This window comes from Scophthalmus maximus, chromosome 5, assembly GCF_022379125.1.
Source record: "Scophthalmus maximus strain ysfricsl-2021 chromosome 5, ASM2237912v1, whole genome shotgun sequence".
Lineage (NCBI taxonomy): Eukaryota > Metazoa > Chordata > Actinopteri > Pleuronectiformes > Scophthalmidae > Scophthalmus > Scophthalmus maximus.
This window is the reverse complement of record NC_061519.1, coordinates 21,592,041-21,618,426: the sequence shown is the minus strand read 5'-3', so window position 1 is coordinate 21,618,426 and position 26,386 is coordinate 21,592,041. Positions and strand designations below refer to the sequence as shown.

Genomic DNA, 26,386 nt, shown 5'->3' with positions numbered 1-26,386 from the left:
GTTCGCTTAAGAAAAAAAAGAAGCCATACCAGTCAAAATATACTGGTAGACTTTCATTCAAAATATTGGTCATGTGCAATAGTGATTGCGCCAAAATGAGAATGAAAAGACAATCGACTTTTTTGGGTCTATATTATATTGTAGGATTAATATTATTATTATTATTATTATTATTGATGCTTTAACATAAGCAGCATTTTAATATCAAGGCTGGCTTAGGGGGAGGATGTGGTCGAATTGTAACTACTTTGTCATTTAGCTATAATAATATTGTATTTTTTTCAATCTCCCTCTCTCTCTCTCTCTCTCTGCTCATTAAAAAATTTGAAGGGCTATGATGCAATTAATTAAATAATGCGTTCTGCTTTGTTGCTGGCCAAAGTTGTTGTTATTCACGAACCAGAGGACTTGAATGCGCGTCGTATCTCCAGGGGGGTTTAGGGATGTCCGAGCTCAGATGTTTGGACGTGAATGCATCACTTACACACGCTAAAATGTTGCGTTGGTACGGCCGGGGGAAGCTGGGCGAGGGGAACATTTAACTTTAATGACACGTTAATCGTGTCATATTGGTTTGTAGCACTTTGTCAACTATTAATTATGTGAGGCTGCGCATGTGAACGTTTTAAAGTAATGCTTATTTGACGTGTGTACATGTTTGTATATGTACAGCAAGTTATGCGCCACCCCGGACATTCCGACAATGGACTCGTCTGTCGTTAGGCCTCTGCAGTAGGGAGTTGTTTGGCGGAGCCCGCAAGTTTTCCTTTACTTTACATGTCATTTTTGTTTGTCAAAAAAAAGGGCAAACTCTTCGTTTTCGGCGTCGCTCTCCTCGTCGTTTGCTCGCGGTGTCGACGGACTATAAAAACCGAAGTATCTGGGCGTTGTTACAACAAGCACACTGCCTGAAGAGTGAAGGGGGAGGAAGGAAGGAAGGCATCGGCGAGTCGGACCGACCGCGACCGAGCTTATGATGCCGACGTTGCGGGACAGCACCATGTCCCACCCCGGCGAGAATTCCCACCAAGTCCGGGTGAAAGCCTATTACAAGGGGTAAGAAGCCACCGCCCCGTCCGGTGTCCAGTCGGCGCTGTTAGTGAACCGGTTCGTGGCGGTTTTTTACACTCGTGAATGTGGCAGAGCAGTTGGCTAACATTAGCAAAGTCAGCTAGCGGCATGCTAACATTGGGTACCATGTTTGGGGTAAACTTGACCAGGCAGACTGTCGGACAGGTGGAACTCACCTGCACACATGGTCAGTTTAAAGCCAAACTATCTTTGTTACTTTTTCAAAAAACGCGCCAGCTTGTTGGCGAACTCGTGAGGTGGATTCAACTCAAGTCAACAGCAGTTGTTGGGCGAGCTAGCAGTGTTGCTAGCGGCGGCTAGCATGGTGGGTATCTGTCAACAACTAGCTCAGTTTGATGATGCGACCAACTGCTCTTATCGTTAAGACTACCACTGATTTGCAGGCTGCCAGTTTTGGCAAGTAAACATTTGCTGAAAGATTGCTGTTATGTCATAAAGGGGATGGGCAGATAAGAGTATCAATCAGAGCCTTGTTGTCAATAACTTCTCAGTGACTGAAGACGTGAAATTGTAATGTAGCATTCTGAAGTGTTAACTTTAGCACAACAAACCCGTGCACCACATTTGACTGCAGCAACCAACCCTTACTTTTCATTATCTATTAATCTTCCAGTTACTTTCTGAAGTATCTCACATGCTACATCTACAGAAATGACTATGATAAACGCATTCAAAAGTACGTGTGAGAATGTTCATGTTCTCTAAGTCTCAAAGTGTCCAAACGGCGTTTTTTTGTTCAACCAACAATCCAAAATGTAAACATACAGAAACGACTACAGTATAGAATAGAGGAAATCAAATTAGCACATTTGAGAAGCTTGATCTTGGAAATATTTGGCTTTTTATGGTTTTACCCCATCAAACACTTCAATCAATTATCAGTTTAATGAATTGCTGCCTCTGATTTAGTTTCTGTTGAGCAACTAATCCATTAATTAAGTAGTAGTTTCAGCTCCAGCTGAAATGTCTCCGGCACATAACCATGACGTAATGTGTACATTCACATTTGAAGGGGAAAATGACTTTGTCACACTACCTGTATGAGATCATAAACAATGACTATTATAAACGATAAATTACAGGGTACTATCCATCCCGGCACTTGTTATGGAACTGCCAGTGCTTTAAGTTCTTTGTTGTGCCTAATAAGAGTCAGCGATTACCATCCAGCCTGGCAGAGCCAGTTGAGTTATTTTAGTTCCACACTTGGACGTGGCGATGGAAATCATTGTTCACCCACTTGTTTCTAAATGGCACACCCTGTCCCACTGTCTCTGTTTGATGGAGCCAGCGATTGGAGCTCAGCCAACTTGAAAAACATGTAGTGCAACTAGTCACCTCGGCCCATACCTGTTGCATTTCTCACTGGCTCTGTGACACACCTCAGGAACTGGGTAATGTGTGTTGATCGTTAGATGTCATCCTACTAAACAAAGCATGTGAAGTATTTATGAGGTGGCTGCTGAGGAATCTCAGCCATGTTGGCAAAAAAGTGAAAGGAAAAGAATGGTCTCGATCGTATGGCTATTGTGTTGCATCAAGACCGGATCTCGTCAATGTCGTCTTGGGAGTGGGAGTAAGATGGGTTAGTGATGCACTGAATCAATATATTAGTATGGTACTAAAGGAATAGATAGAAGCCTCATGTCATCTCTTGTTTCCTTACTGTTATTACATAATTTAACAATACATGTTTTTAATAAACCTAAAACACTCACAACGCTCTAAAGCCTCAAAAGCACGTCAGACATGTCCACAAACAGTGACTAACTAATGTATTGTTAGAGCTGAAACAATTTAACCAATTTAATATGTTGATCATCAGAAACTAATTTGAAACCATTCTGATAATTGATTATTCGTTTAAGTAATACGTCAAGTGAAACAAAACATTCACAGATGTCACTCTAAGCTCTGCAAAGTTGTGATTGTTATTTTTTTGGGGGGGATATTTGTTTTGACAGGCTTAACAATTCAATCACACAATTAATTTTAATTATACAAAATGTTAAATGCAGCCCTAATTAACATGTCATTCATGTGGGTTTCAATGTGGTTATCAGTTAAATAACTTGATGGAATTATTTGTTTGGTTGTTTAGATTCTTGATGCAAGACGTGAGAGAACTATTTGGGTGTCTTACAACATAATTTCAACCTGAACAATCTGCAGATATCAGATTGAATCAGACTTGACTGACTTCAATCATGACTTCACTCTGTTCACTCTTATTGAGACTTCAATTTGCATGTCTGTTGTGAGTTTGTGCCAGCGTCAGCACACTGGTGTCAGCCTGTAGCAGTCCCCAGTCTGTCACTAGCTCGTCTTCACGTTGTTCTCATTCAGACTGCCGTTCAATAGAGAAGACTGCAAAATGCACTGACCACTTGACCTTGATGCTGACTCACTTTTCCGTGGCAGGAGATGGACTGAAACGTAAAAGTAGAGCGTAATGTGTGTAGCAAAGTGTAGTAGGACTGAAACTAACAATCACTTTGAGAGATTTTTTTATTTTATCATTTAATCAATTAGTCTAGAAAATGTCAGTACACAGTAACAGTTGTCCATCCCAGAGATCCAGAAGATGTGTTGAGATAACATATTTTTGCCAATGAATAGTTTAAAAACCTAAGAAATATTCGTAATGAAGCGTTTCTGTCAGCTTTGGACAGAAGTTTAGGGCGGCTGTGGGTCAGGAGGTAGAGACGTCGCCGACCGTGGTTCGACCCCCTCTCCCAGTCCACAGGGCGATGTGTCCTTGGACAAGAGGCTTAATCCTTAAGTGCATCTTCTGTGTTTGCTGATGAGTTGAACCAAGTATCTTTCCACTATGAAGAATCTTCTGCCACTTGGCTTATCGCAGCCCCTTGCTGTCAGTGTTGTCATGCAAATGTAGAACTTTTTTTTTGCAAGCCTATTTCTAAAGACGACTTTACCAGCCCAAATTATATCTTACACAAAACTGAGCTGTGTACACTGGAGCTTGTCTTGGACCCCCCCCCACACCCCTGACACATTTCTGTTTGTCACTGCCAGAGTGTCACCATGTCAGGCTAGAAAAGATAAATAAGTTTTCATATTTGCCAACGCCGACTAACACAGGGCTTCTTGTGTGCCAGATCGACTTCAGGATTCCTGTGTAAAGGCATGTTGTTTGGCAGGAAAATGGGATTACACCGGCTCGATGGAGCAGTTCAGTTATTTTGGTCTTTTTTGAAAAGGAGCTGCTCTGCTTTTTTCAAAGACTTTGCCATTTACATCAGGACTGGAAGGCTTTGCTTTGTTTATAGCACGGGAAGCATTCCTTCTCTTACAGTTTACTTTTGCTCTGAAAGCCCCTCAGGCACTGAACCACAGTGTGATACACCCTCTGCCCGTAGTCCAACAGCACACATCTCCACTCATGATTATATAGTTAACGTGTCACTCACTCTCGGCAGCTGCTAACATGCATGTAATGTATTGGATTGTCTGCGTTGCAGCCTTTACACATCATTGTGTGTAACACGGCACAAATGTTTGTGCACACACACGTGTCTGTCTGTTGTTGAATGAGTGACCTTGTCCCCACACTCAGCGGGGGTGTGCTTGATTGGTCGTATTGTGCTCGAGGCTCCCTCCTGTTCGGCACGACAGGTGGACTGAGTTGCATGAGACCGCAGCATCCTGCAGTCTGGACCAGTAGAGCTGCGGGTGTTTTTATTTCTTCCTTTTTTTAAACTTCAGCATATGCATTTCTGATTTTATATCGGTGTGCATCTGTGTTAACGTGTGATTCTTCTCTCAGTGTGTGCACGTAGGTTGCGTGAAGGTGTTTGCGTGGGGCACAGCCGAGGCAGCACTGTCAGAGAGATGGATGGTCCTCGGTGCTCATGGAAGCCTAGAGAGGCACCCTGACCCTTCTTTCTGCTCGAGTGCTCGCCAGTGACGAATGGTTTCATGCTGGGCAGATGGGGCTTGAGAGTTGTACTCACAGCAGTTAAGACGCCAGGGGCACAGGCCTACACCCCCCTCCATTTCCTCCTCCTCCTCCTTTAATTTAGCTGTACTGTAGGACGGTGCAGAGCGGAGGAATGCCAGGTCTGTGAGGAATGCCGCTTCCTCCCTGTTACTCACCATTGATAAGCAGCACAATCCTTTTGGTTTAGTCACCCTGAGGAATCCCAAAGATGGCTTTCATTTGTCACTACAGGCCACTGTTTTTTTAAAATTATGTTTCAGAGGAATTTATTGGCAAATTGTGGGTAAATGGGTTTAAAATGCAGTAATGACTAATCAAACCAAGCCGGGTGGGGAAATACTGTTTTCAACTCACTTAAGGTCACTTGAGCTCAGCCAATATTAAGAATACTATGTTTTTATGTCTCTTTTGATTTATATCAAACTAATTTAGTCCGTACAATGACCCGTGACTTCAGAAGTTAACAGATCTTTATTTTATTGAATTTCTTATATTTGAAAAATCTCTAAACTACAGTTTCAGACAGTAAAAAAAAATATGGTTTTAAGGTATTTTTCATTCATGCTCTCACTGTGTTGATATCACATAGTCTCCCTCTGTTTCTATTTTAGCTGCATCTGTATCTGTGAGCCGTATCTGTGTCACGGTTGTTTGAGGCAGCTGAGTCGTGGCCTAACTTTAACTACAGCATAGAAACCGTGTGTAATGAAAACCCACAGCTCGGGATACACGTGACACCATTAAAGTCACCTGCTGGCATGAATATACTTCCTGGTTCATCGACAGTCACTGTGTGTGTTCGTCTGTCTGTGTGTGTGTTCAAGCCATGCACTTCTGATGTTATCAGGGCTTTAGGAGGAAGTTGAGCTGCAATGTTGGTCCTACAGGAGAGCTCAGACTGTAGGAGTGTTGTTGCCAGCCCCCACTCCTCCTCATCCTCCTCCTCTCACAGCCAATGATTAACACCAGCAGGATGGGGGGTGAGAAAATAGAGGGAGGGACAGAGGAGTAGGCACCAGTCTGAGCTTTGTGTCCGTATATTCTGGCTCAGAAAGCCCTCTTCATTCTTGAGTTGCCGACAGCTTTAATGTCAAGTAGCCGTGAGGAAGCTGCACTCTTCAGATGCTCAACATTCATAAATCACAGTCCTAGTGTATGTTTATGTGTGTTTGCCCTTGGCAAGGACTTAACCCCACAGTGACCTTACACACTATGCACCGTCCTTGGACTTGTGGAGTAGGTGGCCTCGAAGGTGTGTATTGTTTACTCCATGTGTTGGCATTTTATCATCTTTCCATCAAGCTCTCAAGTTGATGAAAACCGGGGTCCACCTTCGATGATGGCAGTAAAGGGAGTAAGAGGTGTTTGTCCTTGCGTGGGTCTATCCCCGGCTGGCGGGGCGGCTACTATGCATCACCCCCTCTTTATTTCCATTTAACTCCTGTCTGTTTGTCGTGCTCTCCTCGTTTTAGCCTCCCCGCACTTGATCCTGACGCCTGAGGTCAGACTCCTGTCGCCTGTAGACCTGTAAAAGCTCTAGTCCACAATCTCCATCCCCCCCACCTTGGGGTTGTAAACACCATCAAGGCTGGCCACAGGGCTGGAAGCAGGCGACATCAATCCTGCTGCTATGAAAGGACAGATGATCCCCTCCACAGGGCTCGATGATCTTCGTTTTGCTCCTTATCCCCATGTCTCACCGTGATGTGAGTGTGTTTGTGTTCATGTCTGTGCGAGCTGATGAGGCAGTGAGTGATATACCTGTTGATTAAGGGTGGTGAGCCAAGTGCTAAGAATTTTTTTTATATTTTTCAGGGAAGTAATGGAGTGCAGTGGTGGACAGTGGGCCTTAACCACAGTGGTCACAATATCCCATGATTCATTCTCTTTTTGTGTGTGTGTGTGTGTGTGTGTGTGTGTGTGTGTGTGTGTGTGTGTGTGTGTGTGTGTGTGTGTGTGTGTGTGTGTGTGTGTGTGTGTGTGTGTGTGTGTGTGTGTGTGTGTGTGTGTGTGTGTGTGTGTGTGTGTGTGTGTGTGTGTGTGTGTGTGTGTGTGTGTGTGTCCCTCTTTTCCATCCTTTTTTTTCACACCCGCAATCCCGCTGTACAGATGAATGCACACAAATGTGACAGACTTGCGAGACTGTGACTCTCACACAGCAGTGTTTGAGGAAAGAAAATTATGCTCTCTCACCTCTTTTCTTCTCTCCAATCAAAATTGTGGCGAGTTTTTCTTAAAAGACATCCATAAAAGGGAAGGAAGGAGGGAGTGTTTTTTTTTTTAACTTGGAAAAGTAATGATTAGTGCATTATTAATCAGCAAATTAATCAGTCATCAAATTATGATACCAATTGTTTTCAGCTTTCAACTTCTCAAATGTGAGGATTTTCCAGCTTTTTTTCCGTGTTAAAAAAATTGTAACTTGACTATCTTTTGTTTCGACAGTTGCTTGGACAAAAGAGCAATTTTGAAGACGCCATCTGGGAAAATAATGGGCATTTTTCACTATTCTCTCTAATTACCAGTTTCAGTCATAGAAAAAATATTTAATTGGTATGTTTGGGTGTTTTAAGATTGTGACTTAATTTTCAAATAAAATATGGAAAATGCATTTTTGTTTAATTGTTTGAGTTCATTAATTTTGTGAGATGACAGAAAAGGATTTTTTAAAACTGATACAATGTTATTCACCTTATTTTTTTTAACAAAAATCACTTCTAGCCTGAAAACTGTGAATATTTGCAGTTTTTGTTTTTTATCGATCATACTAATCATATCTATGTGAAAGTCAAATACACTTATTTGTTTGTTTTTGCAGGGACATCATGATCACCCATTTCGAACCATCCATCTCATATGAGGGTCTGTACGGGGAGGTGCGGGACATGTGCTCCATGGACAACGACCAGCTCTTCACCATGAAGTGGATCGACGAGGAAGGTATGACTCCCTTATGCTTCACTATTTCTTTCCACCTGTACTTCAGAGGGAGGCAGTAGAGACCAGCCCGAGCAGCTGGTGTTCTTACGAAATGCAGACGACAGGAAAAAAACGTAAATGGTAAACCGAAAACCAAGTTTCACCACTTCATCACTTAAAGGCATGGGCTGAATTTTGTTGAGCCCACCCCCCCCACCCAATTCCTTGTTGTCAGCCAGTTCGTCAGGCGGCAGAAACAGTGTCATAGGAAAGATGGAGCCGTCGCATCGCTCTGCTCAGGATAAGGTCATTCTGCCCAAACTCATTAGACTCAGATCAGCTCGCACTGGTCGCCACCCACATACAGTCACTGTAGTCATTAGCCTGTCTGAGAAAGAAAAGCTGCTTGATGGGTGTAATGAAGTTGTCTGAGTATGAGAGACAGCTTCCACTCCAGTGCTTGTTGTCGGCCAGATGACCAGCCAATAACCAGCCTTAGCTTAGACTATCAATTAATGGAATAATTGATGGTTAATTAAAAGAAAATCTGTCGGCATTGATTTTAATAATCAATTAAAAATGTATTTCTTTCAAAGAAAAAAACCCTAGAATTTGCTTGTTTTAGGCCTTGGAATAGAAATGTAACTCTATATGATTGTAAACTAAGTATCTTTGGGTTTAAAACTGATCTTTGGAAACAAGTGTTTGTGTTTTCTATGATAGAACATCTGTACAGAATGTTAACCTTCAGCAGCGTAATGTTAAACTTTCACTTTGTGTCATAGTTTCTATTCTCAATCTATTTCTCGATCTCGACATCATCTACACAATGCCTCTCCACGTGGGTTACTCTATACCTTTTTCTGCCGCTTTATGATGAGGAAATAATCAGCTCTGCAATCTGTTTTTTTCTTTAAATTATATCCCTTAAGTGGCAAGAATGTGTTTGTGTACACTTTGCAATCACTTGGTTTTCTGCTCCAACTGGTCCTAAAATGTAATCTGATCTTCATCTAAGTCGCAAGTGTAGACAAGCACAATGTGCCTATGCTGATAACACGCAAACAATTACAATCTTTCATGTCTTTGTGGAACACGCCCATCAAACATTCAAGGTGCTGGTGGAGAAATTAAGTGCACTCTTTGATTTGAAACTGGTTGAAGCCTTTTTGTACATTCAGGAGAATTTTGGACCATTATTCTCACAGGAACTTCATCCTTACTGAGTTAAGATCTGGGCTCTGACCGGCTTAATCTGTAGTACGGTTACCTACATGTTTATTATCTCATTGTCCTGCTGCTGCATCACCCAGTTTCTTCTGAGCTCTGCAGCCACGCTGACATGGGAATTTTTTTTCCCTATGATGATCGCGGGCCCAGACGCAGCAAAGCAGCCCCAGATCATGATGCTCTCTTAAGGTAGCCTTGTCTGAGAAGACAAGGCTACCTTAAGCTGTTTTCAGACATGAAAATAGCCGAGTTTGCCTTTCACATTTGATGAAAGCAGTAGGAGATTTTCCAAGTCAGACACATTCACACCAACCAGAACAATTACAGAACCTTCTGTGGCATCAGGGTAGAGCATGCAGGAGTCAGGACATGCTGTAACTCACCACTGACCATATTAAAAGAAAAATGTCCCACCTAAACGTCGGGTAACTCCACAAGGTTCACTTTCCATGCCGCTATAGATTGATCGCCATGTAAATATAGAGCTGCGCAATTAAAAGAAAACAGTTTCAAATGGCAGCCTCTACCGCAGTCACCTATGCGTTCGCTCACACCCACGCGCTTTCTTTCAGTATTTAATTAAAGTTCACGTTATGCAATTCATACCATACCTGCAGTGGTTAGACAGAGGGGTTTTTGAATGTCATGCTGCCGTACTGTATAACTCACTGTTTACACCCGCAACCTTTTGCCCTGGTAGCTGGAAATTACAGTTTTTTGGAACCTCTTAATTGTCTTTCCTTTGTTATTGCTAGTCTTGTCATTCTGTGCTTTCATTAACCTTCTACAACTTTCTACAGTAACTTGATCTCTCAAATGTCATGTAAATGAGAAGCCTGCTTTCATTTAGCAGGGGTTTTAACATATTGTTATACAGGCTTGGTTTAGTAGCCATTCTGAAAACAACTTGATTAAATTAAGGTAAAACAAAATAAAAAAACTTCTTGGATTCTACTACTGATAAATCTTTTCATTATGAATTATTTTGTTGATTATTATATTTTATTATATAAGCATCAAATACATTTAAGCAGCTTGAACTAGTAATTATCAGACATTTTTGTTTAATAAAACAAAGATAAATAAACATTAAACCATTATCAAAATAGTTGCTAATTGTACTGCAAAGGATTAACCTAAATAAATATACTGTCTTATGGCTATAGTCTCATATCTAACTAGTACACTTGACAGATGACTAGTACAAATATGACTATGATTTGGCTCCATAAAAACAACATCTAATTTGATTGATTTAAGGTTTTGAAAAACAATGTAAAAAAACAAAAAACTCCCAGATTTCTCCTAGGAACCTGGTTTCTTCTATCTAAACGTGGTGAATAACACACAGTCTGTCTCTCCACTGCTAGGTGACCCCTGTACAGTGTCGTCTCAGCTGGAGCTGGAGGAAGCGCTGCGTCTCTACGAAATCAACAAAGACTCTGAGCTCATTATACACGGTGAGCCTGCTGCTTTTTCACGCCGACTTTATTTATAACATGATATTGTTCAGTTTCAGGGTGTGACTCACAGGATGTTCTTGCCCACTGTTGCCGGTAAGACGTTGATTCAGTCCAGGTGTTTAGACGGTAAGAGAAGCCATATGAGAAGCCTGTTATCTGTGACTGTTTGCTCTACTCGGACGTTATGAGGGAGGAGACACACTACTTTAAGAGTCCTGTATAGAAAAGTCTGCCATGCAAAAGATGGCCCAACAGGGAAAATAGGGAGCTGGTTGTGTTGTTGCACTGACACAATAGCACATTTGATGACATGACATGACATGACAGTTTCTACCGATGTTGGACTTACCTATAAGGACTTTGGCTCGGTTGCTGCTTTACCCGTATATATTTCGTCTGGTGCTCCTCAGGCCCAGGATCACAACTGGGAGCAGTTCCAACACAGATCATCCAGACAGTTAGGACACAGCTTGACTTCTGATCAGTTAACCGCCTGCCAGTGCTAGAAATGAATGTCTAAAATACATTTACTATTTGTAAATATATTTTTTTTGTAAATGTGTTTTACAAATACAAGTATTTAGAAAAGTGTTTGGGAAAATGATTTATATTCCTTGGACTCTGTGAAAAACCTACAATTTTCTTTTCCTTTTTGTAATGTACATTTAGATATAAAAAAGATTTAAAAAATCAATTTTGTGAGTTATTCCCAGCTTTAACTTGAGTTTTAGTTAAAAAAGTTTAATAATGCTCAGAGAAATAGTTTATTTAAAGGAATGGCTGCAACAGTTTAAGCTTATGAATAATTTAAAAAACCTTATATTACCCTCAATGCAGAAAGTGAGTATTGGTAATTATAAACAAATTCTAGTATAGTTCCTAGAAGCCTGATCAAGACAGTGTAAAAGACATTTAGATTTTGTTTACTCTGTCTGGAACTGTTTTCTGTCTGTTGGTTTATTACTTATTTTTTCTTCTCTTTTTCTGACATTATCTCAGGCCACAAAAATGCAAATTACATTTTTCGATTCAGTTCGTCATCAGTGAAAAAGTCTCTGCTTGTAATAATGAGTTATTGCTGTTTGTTTCTAAGTTCTTATCCCTTTTCACCTCTGTCTGCATGAACATGTGAACTCGGACGACGAGATGCGGCGCACAACGAGGAGGAAGCATCAAAACATTTGGTTAATGCTGCACTGACCTGTGAAAACAACATGATTTCCTCTGTTGACATTTGTCAATTTGGCCTTGAGCGAGTTCACTTCCCTGTCTGAGCATAGCTCATTTGACAAATAGTTGTGCAACTTCACGAATTACAGGTCAAGGCGAACTTTGATGGTGGGGGGGATCTGGAGCTGTGTATAAGCAGTTGATTGACAGGCCGTGTGTGTGTGTCTGAGCGTGTAACCTGGGGGTTGTCCGGACGGAGGCTGTGTGGTTAATGTAAAGTTTTAATCACATCAGAGGTTGTGGGGTCAAGAGTACAGTGCATGCTGGATGCCAGGGAGATGGCAGAGGAGGAATGGAGGAGGGGGTGGAGGAGAGGATGTGACGGTGTGATGGTGCCGCGGGGGGGTCGCTAGGTCTGCTCGTTAACGAGCTTGTCGGCTGGAGCACATGCCTCGTCTGTGACTCACCCTGCCCCCAGTCTAGCTCACTGTCTCTTTCTTCTGCACACACACACACACACACACACACACACACACACACACACACACAAATAATCGACTGGCTTCTTTTCCCATTTATTTGTATTTTGCACGCAAACATGTTTGCAATGTCCTAAAACCAACATGAGTGTCATCGTCGTGTCGTCATGAAGCCCTCCAGGCACAGGTTTGATGTATGTTGTCTTTGATGTATGTTGTCTTCCTCTCATGACTGCCGTCATGAGAGGAAGACGAGAGGCTACATACAAACAGTCTCACATGATTTCTGTCAGACTCGCCGGGCCTCAGATGAATTAAAGAAATGCAGACTTTCTAAATCTCACAGTGCCCATTTCTTTTCTTTTTTTCCTCCTTCCTCAGTGTTCCCATGTATACCAGAGAAACCTGGCATGCCCTGTCCAGGAGAAGACAGTGAGTTCAATTATCTGTATAGTTTTACCTATTTTTTTACAGCTGCACCTACATTTAATATACTTTTTTTAAAATAATTAGCCATTCAACAAATGTCTTTATCCAGGGGAATTTAAAAAATGGCTATGGTTGAAATCTTTGGGCTCAAATCAATGAATTTTTTTTGAGTTTGTGAAATGATTTAAGAAGTAATTTCAAAGCCCAGGGTTGAATATCAGCCTTTGAAAACCTGCGGGGAATTTTTTTTTTTTAATACTTATAGTTGTATAAAGAAATAAACAGTGAAGTACAGAAACAAGTAAAAAATAAATGGTGTTAAATGTGCTGGTGTCAAATGTTTAATTTTAAATGAAATAATTTACGTCATGGATGGTGTAAAAGAATTTATCACCCAACATAGTTTTTATTTTTTAACAATAACACAAATGCATACACACAGGTGAAGCTCTGGTTTTCCTCTCTCCTCTCTTTAGAGTCCATATATCGGCGTGGAGCGCGGCGCTGGAGGAAGCTCTACTATGCCAGTGGTCACGCCTTTCAAGCCAAACGCTTCAACAGGGTGAGACGTGACTCTTAGTTTTGTTCCACAGTCTTTTTTGCACTTAAAGGTCCTTCACTTGTGCGTTCTTAGCTTTAAATATTTTTAATTCTTTATATTTAAAGTTATGTATTTTTCATATGTTACATTTTTCACTGCTGAATTATTGTAATGGTGAAAATATCTGCTGTGTCAAAGGAGAATGAGACAAACGCTGCCCTGTAATAATTTATCCTTGTATGGATTTATGGAATAAGATGGATTGGTGGTGAATTTTTATTGTAAACCAGCAGGAGTGAATATTGCTGAGGCAATAGTCTCTGTAGCGTCACCTTGAATGTTCCTGTTTGGGATGATGACTGTTCTCCGTTCTTTCCCCCTGAGCAGCGAGCACATTGTGCCATCTGCACAGACAGAATCTGGGGTCTGGGTAGACAAGGCTACAAATGCATCAATTGCAAACTGCTGGTGCACAAGAAGTGCCATAAACTGGTGACGGTGGAGTGTGGCAGACCGATGATCCAGGTGAGACCTGTGTGACTAACGTCTTACTCATTAGCTCGACGGGGCGAAAGTGGCTTGTTACCATTCGTCTCTCGTACAAATATTCAACAAGATTATATTCAGTTTCTGTGTTGATTACGCTAAATGGTGATTGTTGTTGTTGTTGTTGTTGTTGTCTAGGAGCCAATCATGCCAGGAGGCCAACAATCGTTAGACCAATCTGAACAGCCAGGTTACACACACACACACACACACACACACACACACACACACACACACACACACACACACACACACACGCACTTTGGTAGTATTATTTCTAAAAATTTAAATCACTCAAACACATTGAAATGTAAAGATGGGTTGGAAACACCAAATGTATGCACTCCTGAAACATCAGTGCACATTTTTTACTTTTTATTTACTCTCACATTTTTTAATCTCTCAAATGCTTTTTGATTAGAAGACTTTAATTTGATTTATTGCCTGCAGCTTTAAACCACCGATACTAAAAACCAAGCCTGCAATGTTGTTTTTTGTAAACAAATTCAACGAAAAGACCAACATCTACATCTCTCTGTTCTTTTCAGCTTTTCCAGCTTGTCTGTTGCTCTAACAATCAAGCTGCTTTGTTCCTTTTTTAAACTGTTAAATTTTTACAAACACGAAACCAACATACTTTCTAAATAAAAGGACAAAAAACAGCCAGGCATAATAGTTTGCAGCAGATGTCATTCAAACTGAAATAAATATTTCAGGTGATGTTGAGTGCTAGTAGAGTATTTACAGCAGTGGTATGATTTATGGGAAAGCCAGGGGGAAAGGAAATAAGTGCCCCAATTAGGGATCATGTCACCCAAAGGTTCTACTCACTGATGTGTTTTCAATCATTTTTTAACAACAATGGAGCACGGGCACAGAGAAATATCTGACTTTTGCTACACAGATAAAACTTGTTAGTCGAACGTATTTATTGTTAATTTCCCCCTTTTGAAGTGAAAAATAGATTATCCCTCTTATCTTTAAAAAATAAATCAACTTAAGCCCAAGAAAGTTGGCTTCTGGGGTTAGCTTTGTTCCGCCCAGACTACACGTTGGTCAGCTGAGTTTGGTTTCACCTGCTGCAACAGACTTAAGTCCAGTCAGGCGGTCGAGAGTCTGACTGGAATGAAAGAGAGAGATTAGGATCATTGTTGCTGTTGTTGTTGAGGAGGGTGAAGCTTCCTCTCGATGCTCAGGGGCCACCTGCGTAGATCCAATCATGGAACCACCGGTGTGCAAATATCTTTTGCAAAAGCTTGTTTTTAAATGAATTTAGGCTAAAATCGACTTAAACAATGCATAAACTTAATTTGGTGGTTGTGTGAGGAGACTAATCGTGTATAACAATCCACAAAGTTGTATGTCCGCTCTGCATCTATCACAAAAAAGTCACTGTAATGTTGTTTTTGTTATTTTTAAATATTCTGGTTTTGTTATGTGGCTGGATACGAAAAGGATATTTTCTCGTCTAACCAAGTAGAGAGCAATTACTCTGGCACTGCGAGGCTGTGAAGAAAGCATCTGACTGTCTCTCACCTACTTTCTCTCCTTCCTCTCTCATCTCTTCTATTTTTTTCCCCTCTCTCCTGCCTCCCCCTCTCCTTCTGTCTGTCACTCTGTCTGTCACGTTCTCCCTTCGTCTCCCAGGCCCCCCTAATAAAGACTCCAGAGAGAGCTTGACTTACGACGGCGAGGAGAAAGAGGTGAGAGAAATCTTTTCAAACTTGATGTATGACTCACAATCTGTCAACCTGTCATGTCGACTAGATGGATATGCATGTGTGTGTGTGTGTTATAGAAATGTTGCTGTTTGTGTGAGAAGGTGAATAACAACACCTGTAATTGGAAGCAGTTTATTTTTTTTTTTGGTCTGCTTGTTTTGTTTTGACGTACATTTGGGTGATGGTTCTTCCACCTGCTGTGGACGTGTGATATAGAGAGCACACAGGCTCAGGCACTTTTGCAGTGCTGTGGATATTGATTTCCTTTGGTGGAGCTAATAAAGTAGCCTTTTATCAAAGCTCTTAACACCAGAGACTGATTAATGGCCCAGGATGTAGTTTGGGGGCTGGGGTGGGGGGTTTGTTGAGCGGAGCAGGAGAGCTGGAGATGGATAAAGAATGGATCGAGTCGGACACAGATAGACAGAGATAAAAGAGAGCAGGCCAAATGATCTTATCTGCAGTTCCACGGTTGACTCTGGGGAAGGCGTTTGTCATGTGGAGGGAGGTTGGATGGATAGCTAGAAGAAGACGGTTCACTACAGAACAGATTACAAGAGAGGTGGTAAGAGCGGAGGATGGATGAGCAAATGGTGAAGGTGGTAGTTTACAGAGAAGTAGGATTGTAATACAGCGAGTGCCTCGTCTAATGGAGGCAGCATAATGGTGTTTTATAAAGACAAGAAAGTCATTACGAAGATTTATTTTTCAAGAAGTGTTGCTGGGAGCAGTTTAAACCTCATTTACAAAATAACCCAAAGGAAATCACCCTCTTGCCCAAACCAAATCACCAGTTGTATTGGTTGTTCGACGGAAAAAATTATGTCGAGAAAAATTGACGGACTTAAATGGTGCGTGACAAACTGTCACTGGGTTCACTTTGTGTTCATCACCTTACGTTGTTTACCGTTTGTATGATGCCAACTCCCTCCCGTAACTGCCCCCCAGGCGCGGAGCAGTAGAGACACGGGGAAATCGCCCTCGAGCCTGGGCCTGGCGGATTTCGATCTGCTGAGGGTGATCGGCCGAGGCAGCTACGCCAAGGTGCTGCTTGTGCAGCTGAAGAAAACCGAGCGCATCTACGCCATGAAGGTGGTCAAGAAGGAGCTGGTCAACGACGACGAGGTAAACCAGAATAGTAGTAAACAGCTTTAAAAAAAAAATAATAATAATAATAACAATGCAGTGGAAGCAGTTCAGCCCCTTTTGCATAGGTGCCCTGTGCAAGTAAAGACAAAATGTAAAGTCTTAAACATAGAACACAAATAAAAAATAATGGTAGAAAAAAAGAAAATGAGTTTCTCTTCTCTTAAAAATCTTGCTTCAATTATCACTATCTTTTAAAGTAAGTTCACATGTATGTTGAGCAACAAATCGACTAATCACTTCAGCTTTAGATTTTTTTATCTTACTTATTTCGGCTTGTACAGTGAAATAAGTGACTGGGTACATACCAGTTTAATAATTTGGTTTGATCAACCATCTCCTTTATGTTTATCCACATAAGAAACTGCAAGTCTACTGTATGAAAAGAACACGACAGATGCGTCTGTTGAGATGTGAGGAGGTTAGTTAACAGTGTAGTCATCAGTCTTATGTCACTCCCCTGAATAATTAATGCAGTTAGCACGATCGATGCAAGCTGTTATTCATCGCACGGTGAAAATTGGTCTCAAATGATTGTGAGTCTTGTCTCAAACACTTTGAGTTGAGCTGTCGCTTCTCTCCGCGGCCGTCAGTCTTTCTGAGAAGGTGTAGATAAACCATCATGTCATCAAAAAAATTGATCTAGGTGAACACCCGCAGAGGCACAGCCTGCGGCAAATGGGGAGTAGTTAACCTTGATTAGATGCACTTAGCGTGATTGACAAATTCAAAAGTGCCTGTCGATGAATGGCCGCTGTCCCTGCCCTATCAGCGTTAGCGGCATCTGTGTCCAGACATCTTGTCATGCAGCCATCAATAGGGACCCGCAGCTGCTTCTACTGGCTCAGCCCTTTTCTGCTGCCGCCGCCACACGTCGTACACGAGCAAACCTCACGCTTTGTGGCGCGGTCGATCGAGCTCTGTGCTAATTCAGCTTTTATAATTTCAAGGGTACTATGTCAGTATGGTCTCTGATTGACGTTTGAATGTGTCTTTGTGTGTGTTTTTCTTCCAGGACATCGACTGGGTCCAAACGGAAAAGCACGTCTTTGAGCAGGCCTCTAATCATCCCTTCCTGGTTGGCCTCCACTCCTGCTTCCAGACAGAAAGCAGGTGATAGCATTTTCCCCCTGTGAGAGTCACGTGGTTTATTACAAGGCTTTGGAAAAAAAATGCAAGAATGTGGGAAAACAATCAGATAATCAATTAGAACTCGACTAAATTCTTTGGAAATGTAAACAAAGTTTTTACACTCTTCAATACTGCTCTGCTATCTAGCTATCGGTCTGCTGTGGTTTTAGGTGATGGCGCTTCAACGCAAATCACATTTGACTGGATACGTTTATGTAACCACCATAGAGTTCAAGACGAGCCATCATAAATTAATGTTCTACAGGAAGATTAAAGGGAATGGTTTTGATACATTTGTCATGTAACATTAGATAAATGAACAATTAACTCAGGGGCAAACTTAGAAAATGTATTTTTCATTTACCTATACCTTATTGCTGAGAGAAGTCCTTCCCAAATATCAAAACAGCTACTTCAGTTTATCCCTGCATCAAAAAAACAAAATGACGTATGTGTTTCTCACCCACTTCTCTGGTGGTTAACATTAACAGCACATTTTGTTGAGGTCTGGGGAAGAGTTTGTTTGAGGTTATAGGAAGATACCAGTCGTGGTGAAAGCCCCTGGAAACTTGATCTAATTTTTAGGATTTACTAAGGGAAATGGAAGTCCAAGCAGCAAAAGCAACCAACCACAACTGTCATTGTGATTATGATGATGAATCCTAAATGCTAGATATAAGTACATGACATCACCTTTTTCCAAATTCAAACTGATGAGAAGAACTCAAGAGAATCCATAAAATACAAGATGTGATATAGATTAAGGAAAACCCAAACTGAACATAAAGAAATTAGATTGACAGCATTTTGTACATATCTCCTTAATCAAATTACACTATCAACACTTCTGTCATAAGATGTTTTGTGTGAGTTTGTAAAAAATATTATGCATTCAAGTGAAAAGGTGAACTCAGTCTTACATTTTCTTCTTTCACAGACTCTTCTTTGTTATTGAATATGTGAATGGTGGAGATCTCATGTTCCACATGCAGAGACAAAGGAAACTACCAGAGGAACACGCCAGGTAGAATCATTCAAAAGAACAAGACTGATGGATCGTGGTGTCTTTTTTGTACGCATGAAAAAAAAAATTCCATTCTCCATTTCAGATTCTACTCAGCAGAGATTAGTCTTGCTCTCAACTACCTCCACGAGCGGGGAATCATCTACAGAGATCTGAAACTGGACAATGTGCTGCTTGACTCAGAGGGACACATCAAACTTACAGACTATGGCATGTGCAAGGTGTGGTTTGCTTTGGGTTTTACTGGCGGCTCTCATGATATCATCATGCACTTTAGACAAAAGCACCTGCAAAGCTGCAGAAGTGTCAGTTTACAGTCCTCTGAGAAGACTCACATCTGATAATCTTTTTTGTTTTTTTGCAGGAGGGCTTGAGACCAGGCGATACAACGAGCACTTTCTGCGGTACCCCTAATTACATCGCCCCCGAAATACTCCGAGGAGAGGATTACGGTGAGAGTTGCAACACACAAGCACTTACCAGAAATGCTATCTGATGAGTTTCTGTGAAACAGAATATAATATCTGAGACGCTGCTTGCAATTATGTTTGTACGGTGGGGCATTACCTGGGTTTTCTTTTTTTAAAGTTATATTTAAACAAATGTAAATACTATAAAAGAATGAGTAAAATTGTGTGAAACCTAAAAGGAAAACAGGAATAAAAAATGAGAAACAAGCTAAAAATGAGCAAATGCACCAAAATAAGATTTAAAAAAAGACTGAGTAATCCTGTTATGTGCTGTTTCACCCAAATCTTGTATTCCCATCTCCATCTGACCTACATTTTTTGGTGACGGTGGAGTGCGGCAGACCGACTCCTCCCAAAACTCCTCCCAAAATGTTATCACCTGTTACTATGACAGAGAAAATTTCATGCAAATCCATCCATAACTCAATAAAGTAATCCTTCTAACAAACAGCCAAACCAAACCAATCGCATTATGTCCTTGGTACAATAAAAAGTAATAAAATAATTTCATATATTTATCATTAAAAGAGTATAATACTCAAAGAAATTGATGTTGAATGACTAACATGTATGTGTCACAGTGTAATATCTCACAGCTCTTTATCTTTCAGAGTTTAGGCGTCGTTACATGTTCTTTGAAATATCATAACTGAGTGCTGCACATACACAGACATATAAAAAAAACAAGACAATTAAAATAGAATAGAGCTCCCTGGTTACCAAAATTGGTATCATAGCAACCAGTGCCACTGTTCAAGGATCGTGTTTTTACCAATGTTCAGCTCATTTTTTTTTTTATGTGAGTTCAACAGGCCTTTCATCACAAAAAAACAACACATTTTGACTTGTCCCAGGAGAAAATGCACAGGAGTGAATAGTAAAATGTAACAATGACTGAACTCCTTTCAGCTGTTTCAGTGTCAGGGTCCTACTGTTGTAGACGCTGGCTCACTGTCGTGAAAAAGGCACAATAGGCGTTTATTCCTTTTTGATGCACTCTAATAATTAGAGCCACCATGGTCCCTGTACAGAAAATAAAAACTAAAAAAAAGTTGTTCTTTTTTACCTTGAAGAGACACTTAATTTCATAAATGACAATCGACCTCAGTGTCCCCTTTAAAAAAAATCCTTACTCAAGACTTATTTCTATAGATCAGTTTCTAATTAGTTTTTGGGTTTATTTTAGTTTATAGATTTTTTTTTCTTCTTATGTGCTGCCATCAGTGTTCATTTTCCTTCTTTTTATCTGCTATCATGTCTGTACAGCACATTTCGTCACCATCATTAAAAAAGTGCCACATAATTAAAGGTTACTATAAAGATTAACAGGACATAATTTAGTTTTGCATTGGATCTTCCTGCCCAGCTGATGGTGATTTAATTAACTCTGAGACTTATTTGTTTAGTGTACAACAACAAAATTTATGATTTTTGACTTTACTTTAAAAAAAAAAGTGAAGGACACGAAAGACACTTTAATAAAAGGAAATTATTTTGGGTAAATTCAAGCCGGTTGATTGTTAATTTATTTTTTATTTGCACAATTTACAGAATTTCTTTAAGATAGATTACCATTTCAAACAAACTCAATAATAACAACAAGACGACAAAACAATAAATTGACTGGAAAGGTGAAGGCTGAAGCTGAGTGTTGACGATTATCACATTAAACTCTTTACATCATCCAAAGTGAAAATATTTTGTGCTATTAAGAATGGGTTCAGATACGGGTTTCATTTTGGATCTGGTTTGCAGATGCATTTTCATGCATTTAACATTTATCTTCTTGTGATGCACCTGGCCACGGATTCTCACAGGGTTTCCGAATAGCCCCTGAGGAAGTGCCCCATTGTCCCTCTCTTCAGGCACACAGAGCGAGCTGGTGACTCCATCTTCCTCTGCCAGCAGAACAAGTTAGATGGGCTTGGTAGACCATAGCAGACAAGACTGTGTTAACAAGTTTATTTCATTTGCTTTGGCTGTGCAGAGCTTGGCCCACGAGACTTCGCGCTCCACCACTCGCTCCCATCTTGTCAGGATAAATTACGTTTCGAAAACGCTGCTGTTTATCCTGCTGAACTTTCTTTGTCTATCTGTGTTGCTTTCTTCTTAGAAATGTAATATTTAAAACACAATGTCTGTGTGTGTGTCTCTTTAGGGTTCAGCGTGGACTGGTGGGCGTTGGGCGTGCTAATGTTTGAGATGATGGCGGGCCGATCGCCCTTCGACATCGTTGGGAGCTCCGACAACCCGGACCAGAACACAGAAGACTACCTCTTTCAAGGTAACGCACACATACACTGCTGAGATTTATAACCGATGGTGGAAAAAACAGCTCTGTGGAAGCATGTGACACCTTTGTATCGACACCTTTCTCACGGTGACTTCTCTCAGTACCAGGCATGTACCATCTGTGACAGGGAAAATGTGTGAATACATGTGTTTCTGTCTGTCGACAACATAGTCTGTCAAGTGGTAACACTTAATAGCCATTTATCCAAGACTTGCAGGCAGATACAGGAAAACAGACACGTTTTGAGACCAAGTCATATTTCAAAACACCTATCAAAAACTTTTGACACTTCATTGAAAGGCTCCTCTGTGTTGTGTCCAGCGTTAGGATACCCCACAGGATGGAGCTCATAACTGCAGCAGTGTCAGTTCAGCCTCAGGGGACCATCTATCTCACTCTCTCTTCTTCTTCTTCTGCCGCCCCCTCCTCTTCCCCTTTTCCTCTCTCCTCCTGCAGTAATATTGGAAAAACAGATCAGAATCCCCCGCTCGTTGTCAGTCAAAGCCGCCAGCGTCCTCAAGGGATTCCTCAACAAGGTAAGAAGGGGTCAGACGGGCCTGGATCAATCTTAAACAGTGTTGGCTCCTGCTGGCCCTCAATTATGGCCTCAGTCAGAGTCAGCACGCACGCACGCACGCACGCACGCACGCACGCACGCACGCACGCACGCACGCACGCACGCACGCACGCACACACGCACGCACGCACACACACACACACAATGTGGCTCTTGCCACCATTTCACCTATCCTAATACATTTTCGTAACTTTCCCACTCAACAAACTCCTCTTTTCCACCCATCTCGCAAATTCTCTAATTTCTCACCTTCATCACATTTTATTACCCATCGTCTGACGTCTGTCTCCGCCAACATTAATTCCCACCACCTCTCTCCCTCCTCTCACCCTCTCTCTCCGTCTCTCTCTATGTCAGGATCCCAAGGAGCGTCTAGGCTGTCACCCTCAGACAGGCTTTGCCGACATCATGGGCCATCCATTCTTCAGAAACGTCGATTGGGACCTTGTAAGTGATTCATTTTGATTCTCTTTCTTTCTCTCTCTCTCTCTCTCTCTCTCTCTCTCTCTCCGCCTTCTCCTTTTCTTGAATTGCCTCATGATTTTCCTCCTGGTTTCCAATGAAGGAAATATTAACAAGTGCCTGCCGGTTGCCAAATAGGTTCAAAATCGATCCGCAAAATCGATCCTGCAGAGAAAGAAAAACAGAAAAATGCTACCAGACAGCAGAAGGTCAAATCCAAATGCATGGGGTCACCCAATCTCTCTCTCCAGCCCCGAGGCTGGTAGACGCTCTGTCGAAGATGAGGGTTATTAGCGATGTTGCGCAAAGCAGATGGACAGAAACAAACTGACTGACAACTGACAGCAACAGACAGGCTGACTAACAGACTATCTGAGACAGGAAGTCAGAGATGGAAAGGAACTGAGTGGAGACAGATTACTGACTGACAGTCACCAAGACATTATTTAAGGAATTAAAGTTCCTTGTGAAAGGAGTAGATGACACAAAGCTTGAGTAACGTATGTTTAGAGAAAAATATTTATTCATTCAAGTAATGAATCAATGTACATTAATGTCAGAAAATAATAAATAACATGGCTTAAATGTAACTTTGTGGACCTGCAGAAACCCAGACATTCAGTTGAATCCCTATAAAGTTATGTATTAATTGACTGGGAACGTTTCATCTCCAGCAGACAGACATGACCTTAACAAATGGTGACATGACAGACAGACAGACAGACAAGACAGACTGGGCCTCTTGCCAAGGATCACCATGACCACTCTTTCCCCTGTTTGGTCTGGTGCAGGGACGCAGCAGTAGGTCAGAGTGTCTGGAGGAATCAGCTTACACCTCCCCAGCCCCCACCCTCCCCAAACACACACCCACACACACACACACACACACACACACACACACACTGGCCTAAAAGTCTGCCCTGCATTGCACCTGTTGACCTGCAGGGGGAGCAGATGTTGGCCCTGCATGAGGAGTAATGTGTGGACATGTAATTCAGAGGTATGAGGTAGAAAAACAGGTTGATGGAGTCTGTCTCTCAGCTCAAGTATTTATTTATGCAAACAGGAAACATGGAATATTATTGTTGCTACATTTGCTCCCCCCCAACCTCACCTTCTGTCTCCTTTTGTGAGTTTGCAAGTGATTGTGTATCTGTTTTGTCCTTGTCCTCCGTTTGCCTTTGTAGATTGTATCATTGTCTAGTTTGGTCATATCTGTGAAATCTTCACTTCATTTTTCATCCTTTTACAGCAAATTTTTTTTTAAAAAGGAAACAATATAAATCTAAGGAGGGGTGGACAAAGAAATGTTACAGTGTCTTTATGCTTGTGTCAATGCATTTTAAAAGAATGACCGGCCTAATAAATTTTTTTTGGCAATAGCTGAAATGATTCATCTCTTATCAAAGCAATTATCAACTATTTGATTTACTAATTGTTGCAGCTCTAATAGAGATTTATAAAACATCTATCTTCTACATAGACATGTAGGAAATTTATAGTGTGCAATACTGTAACCTCTACCATCGGCTTGCAGACCAATTTTCTTTGGATTATCTAAATAATGGTCACAGGTCTTTATTAGCTCTCAGTGTAAATACTCAGGAGGATCACATGTTCTCAATGAAAAGCCTGTTGTGTTCCCGTCTGATGCCCTTGTTGTTATTTCAGCTGGAGCAGAAGCAGGTTGTTCCTCCGTTCAAGCCCAACATCTCAGGGGAATTCGGACTGGACAACTTCGACGCCCAGTTCACCAACGAACCCATCCAGCTCACGCCCGACGACGAGTGAGTTCCCGGTTTCATCGTCTCCCCTCGTTCATTCTATTATGGTTTTAATGTGACACTTTGTGATTTTACTATTTTTTGTTCTTTTTGCAGCGACGTGGTCCGGAAGATCGACCAGTCTGAATTTGAAGGCTTCGAGTACATCAACCCGCTCCTGATGTCGGCGGAGGAATGTGTGTGAGGGGGACGTGTGACGCCTGTGCTCGTACCCACCCACCCACACACCCACTCACACACACACACACCCACACATGCACACGTTACGTGGTGTCTCGGTGTCTTTAAAGCTGCATGGTTACAAGACAAATGGACGACATCAACCTTCTGTTCGAGGGCCGCACATGCACAGTTAGAACGCTTATTTGCCAAAACCAGTCTCACACTCTGCCATTCGTAACCACTTGCCCTTAAGTCTACCCTCTTATCTTTATTATTTTTTATATCATATAAATCTGCACTGATATCCATTTTCTCATCGGGGGCCTCTTTAATCGGGAGCCGACGAGGCTCAAAGATCTTCCGAGGTTGCTGTACACACTGGGGCGGGAGGGAGGAGGCCCGGCCCCAGATGGATGAACTGAGCATCCTCTCCTTCCAGCTGGTGGGGTGTTGTCAATGCACATTTTATTTGTGTACATATATAAATATATATAAAACTACTATTGAGGAAAAATGTTAGACAAGGCCTTTTTTTTCTTCTTTTTTTTAGCTTCAAGCCACAGTTGGACAAAACTGACAACAAAATTGTCATTTTGGATTCAGCTTTGTCCCAACATCTCTTCTGCAGAGGAAACAGAATCATAACACTAGCATTTAAAAACAAAAAAAGGAAGAAAAAGACAAAAATCTATATATTTTTTTCATGTTTTATTCAACAACATAGCAGCCATTGTATGTGTTGTTCTGAGTGTTAGGAGAACCAAAATGAAAGGGTTCAGGCTTTGCTGTATAGATGAATGTTCGACATCTGGAAAAATGGAGGGAGTCTGCTTCTAAGTCCCCTTCTCCCGGAATGAAGGAACTTAAACGGCAGTATCCAACTAACACTAACAAATGAGTTTTAACTCTCAAAACTGTGAATGACGGAGCTCACGATACCAGGAGATGGGCTGGAAGAGAAGCACACGATACCTGAACGCTGGAGAACAGGTTTAATTTTTCCTGCGCAAGACCATACGTTAAATATACATTCACACAGGACCAAAAGAAAAGCAATTTTTTTTGAAAAATGTCTTGCTGGTACATATTAGAAGGTACAGTATATATATGAAAGATGTGCTGTCCTAAAGTCATAGAATTTATATATTCTTTTTTTTGCTCATTTTTAATACTATGCCTTTCTGAAAAGTTATGGTCTGTTATCTTTTTTTGTACTCCATTCCATGTATGTCTTTTTATTGTAAATCAAAAACACTAAGTGATAGTTGAAAGGAGCTCAGTTAGAAAAGCCATGACACGGTGCGGTTGTGGTCATCTGTGTCTGCTGTTCTCCAATTTTTTACCATATCTAACCCATGGTTCATTAGATTGCGTAAAACCTTAAATCATATAAAAGCTTTGAGGGCCGAACTCTGCCCCCCGACACTAAGCGATGGGGCGTGAACCCTCAGACTCTCCTCCAGTCGAAGCGTCTCTCTACTTGGAAAATATTTTTGGGCTCATGTGTTGACCGGAGGAACTCATTCATCTGTTACACATGTTACTTCTGCATTTTTTGTTTTGGTTTTTTTGTGAATCAGATTTTCATTTTGATTATTATTTTCATTTTGTATCACTACATTGATTCCAATATGTTACTGGGTGAACCCAATGGAAACACAATTTGTTGTATTTGTTGTTTTTTGGAGGTGTTTACTACCCACAGGACTCAACTGAACTTTATTATTAGTGTGCAAAGATAAGAAGAAAAAAAAACAGACAGTAAAATAAACATTTTATTTCTCTC

At 41.2% G+C, this 26,386-nt stretch overlaps 1 protein-coding gene across 1 annotated transcript; it reads left to right on the top strand.

Moving 5' to 3' along the window:
• The first annotated feature begins 493 nt into the window (after positions 1-493).
• Positions 494-26,386, top strand: prkci (protein kinase C, iota). The gene is made up of 18 exons (XM_035633138.2): positions 494-1,056; positions 7,872-7,993; positions 10,573-10,662; positions 12,696-12,746; positions 13,220-13,305; positions 13,672-13,809; positions 13,969-14,020; positions 15,478-15,533; positions 16,500-16,676; positions 17,713-17,810; positions 18,766-18,852; positions 18,938-19,073; positions 19,217-19,304; positions 21,481-21,606; positions 22,072-22,151; positions 22,550-22,639; positions 24,326-24,441; positions 24,535-26,386. The coding sequence occupies exons 1-18, from the start codon at positions 974-976 to the stop codon at positions 24,620-24,622; spliced, it is 1,764 nt and encodes a 587-aa protein (XP_035489031.1). The 5' UTR covers positions 494-973; the 3' UTR covers positions 24,623-26,386.

Bases quoted from the DNA above. Each gene is read 5' to 3' on its own strand.
- prkci (XM_035633138.2), top strand. From the start codon at position 974: ATGATGCCGACGTTGCGGGACAGCACCATGTCCCACCCCGGCGAGAAT. The intron at 12,747-13,219 runs GTGAGTTCAATT...TCCTCTCTTTAG, and splicing joins GCCCTGTCCAGGAGAAGACA to AGTCCATATATCGGCGTGGA. The intron at 15,534-16,499 runs GTGAGAGAAATC...ACTGCCCCCCAG, and splicing joins ACGACGGCGAGGAGAAAGAG to GCGCGGAGCAGTAGAGACAC.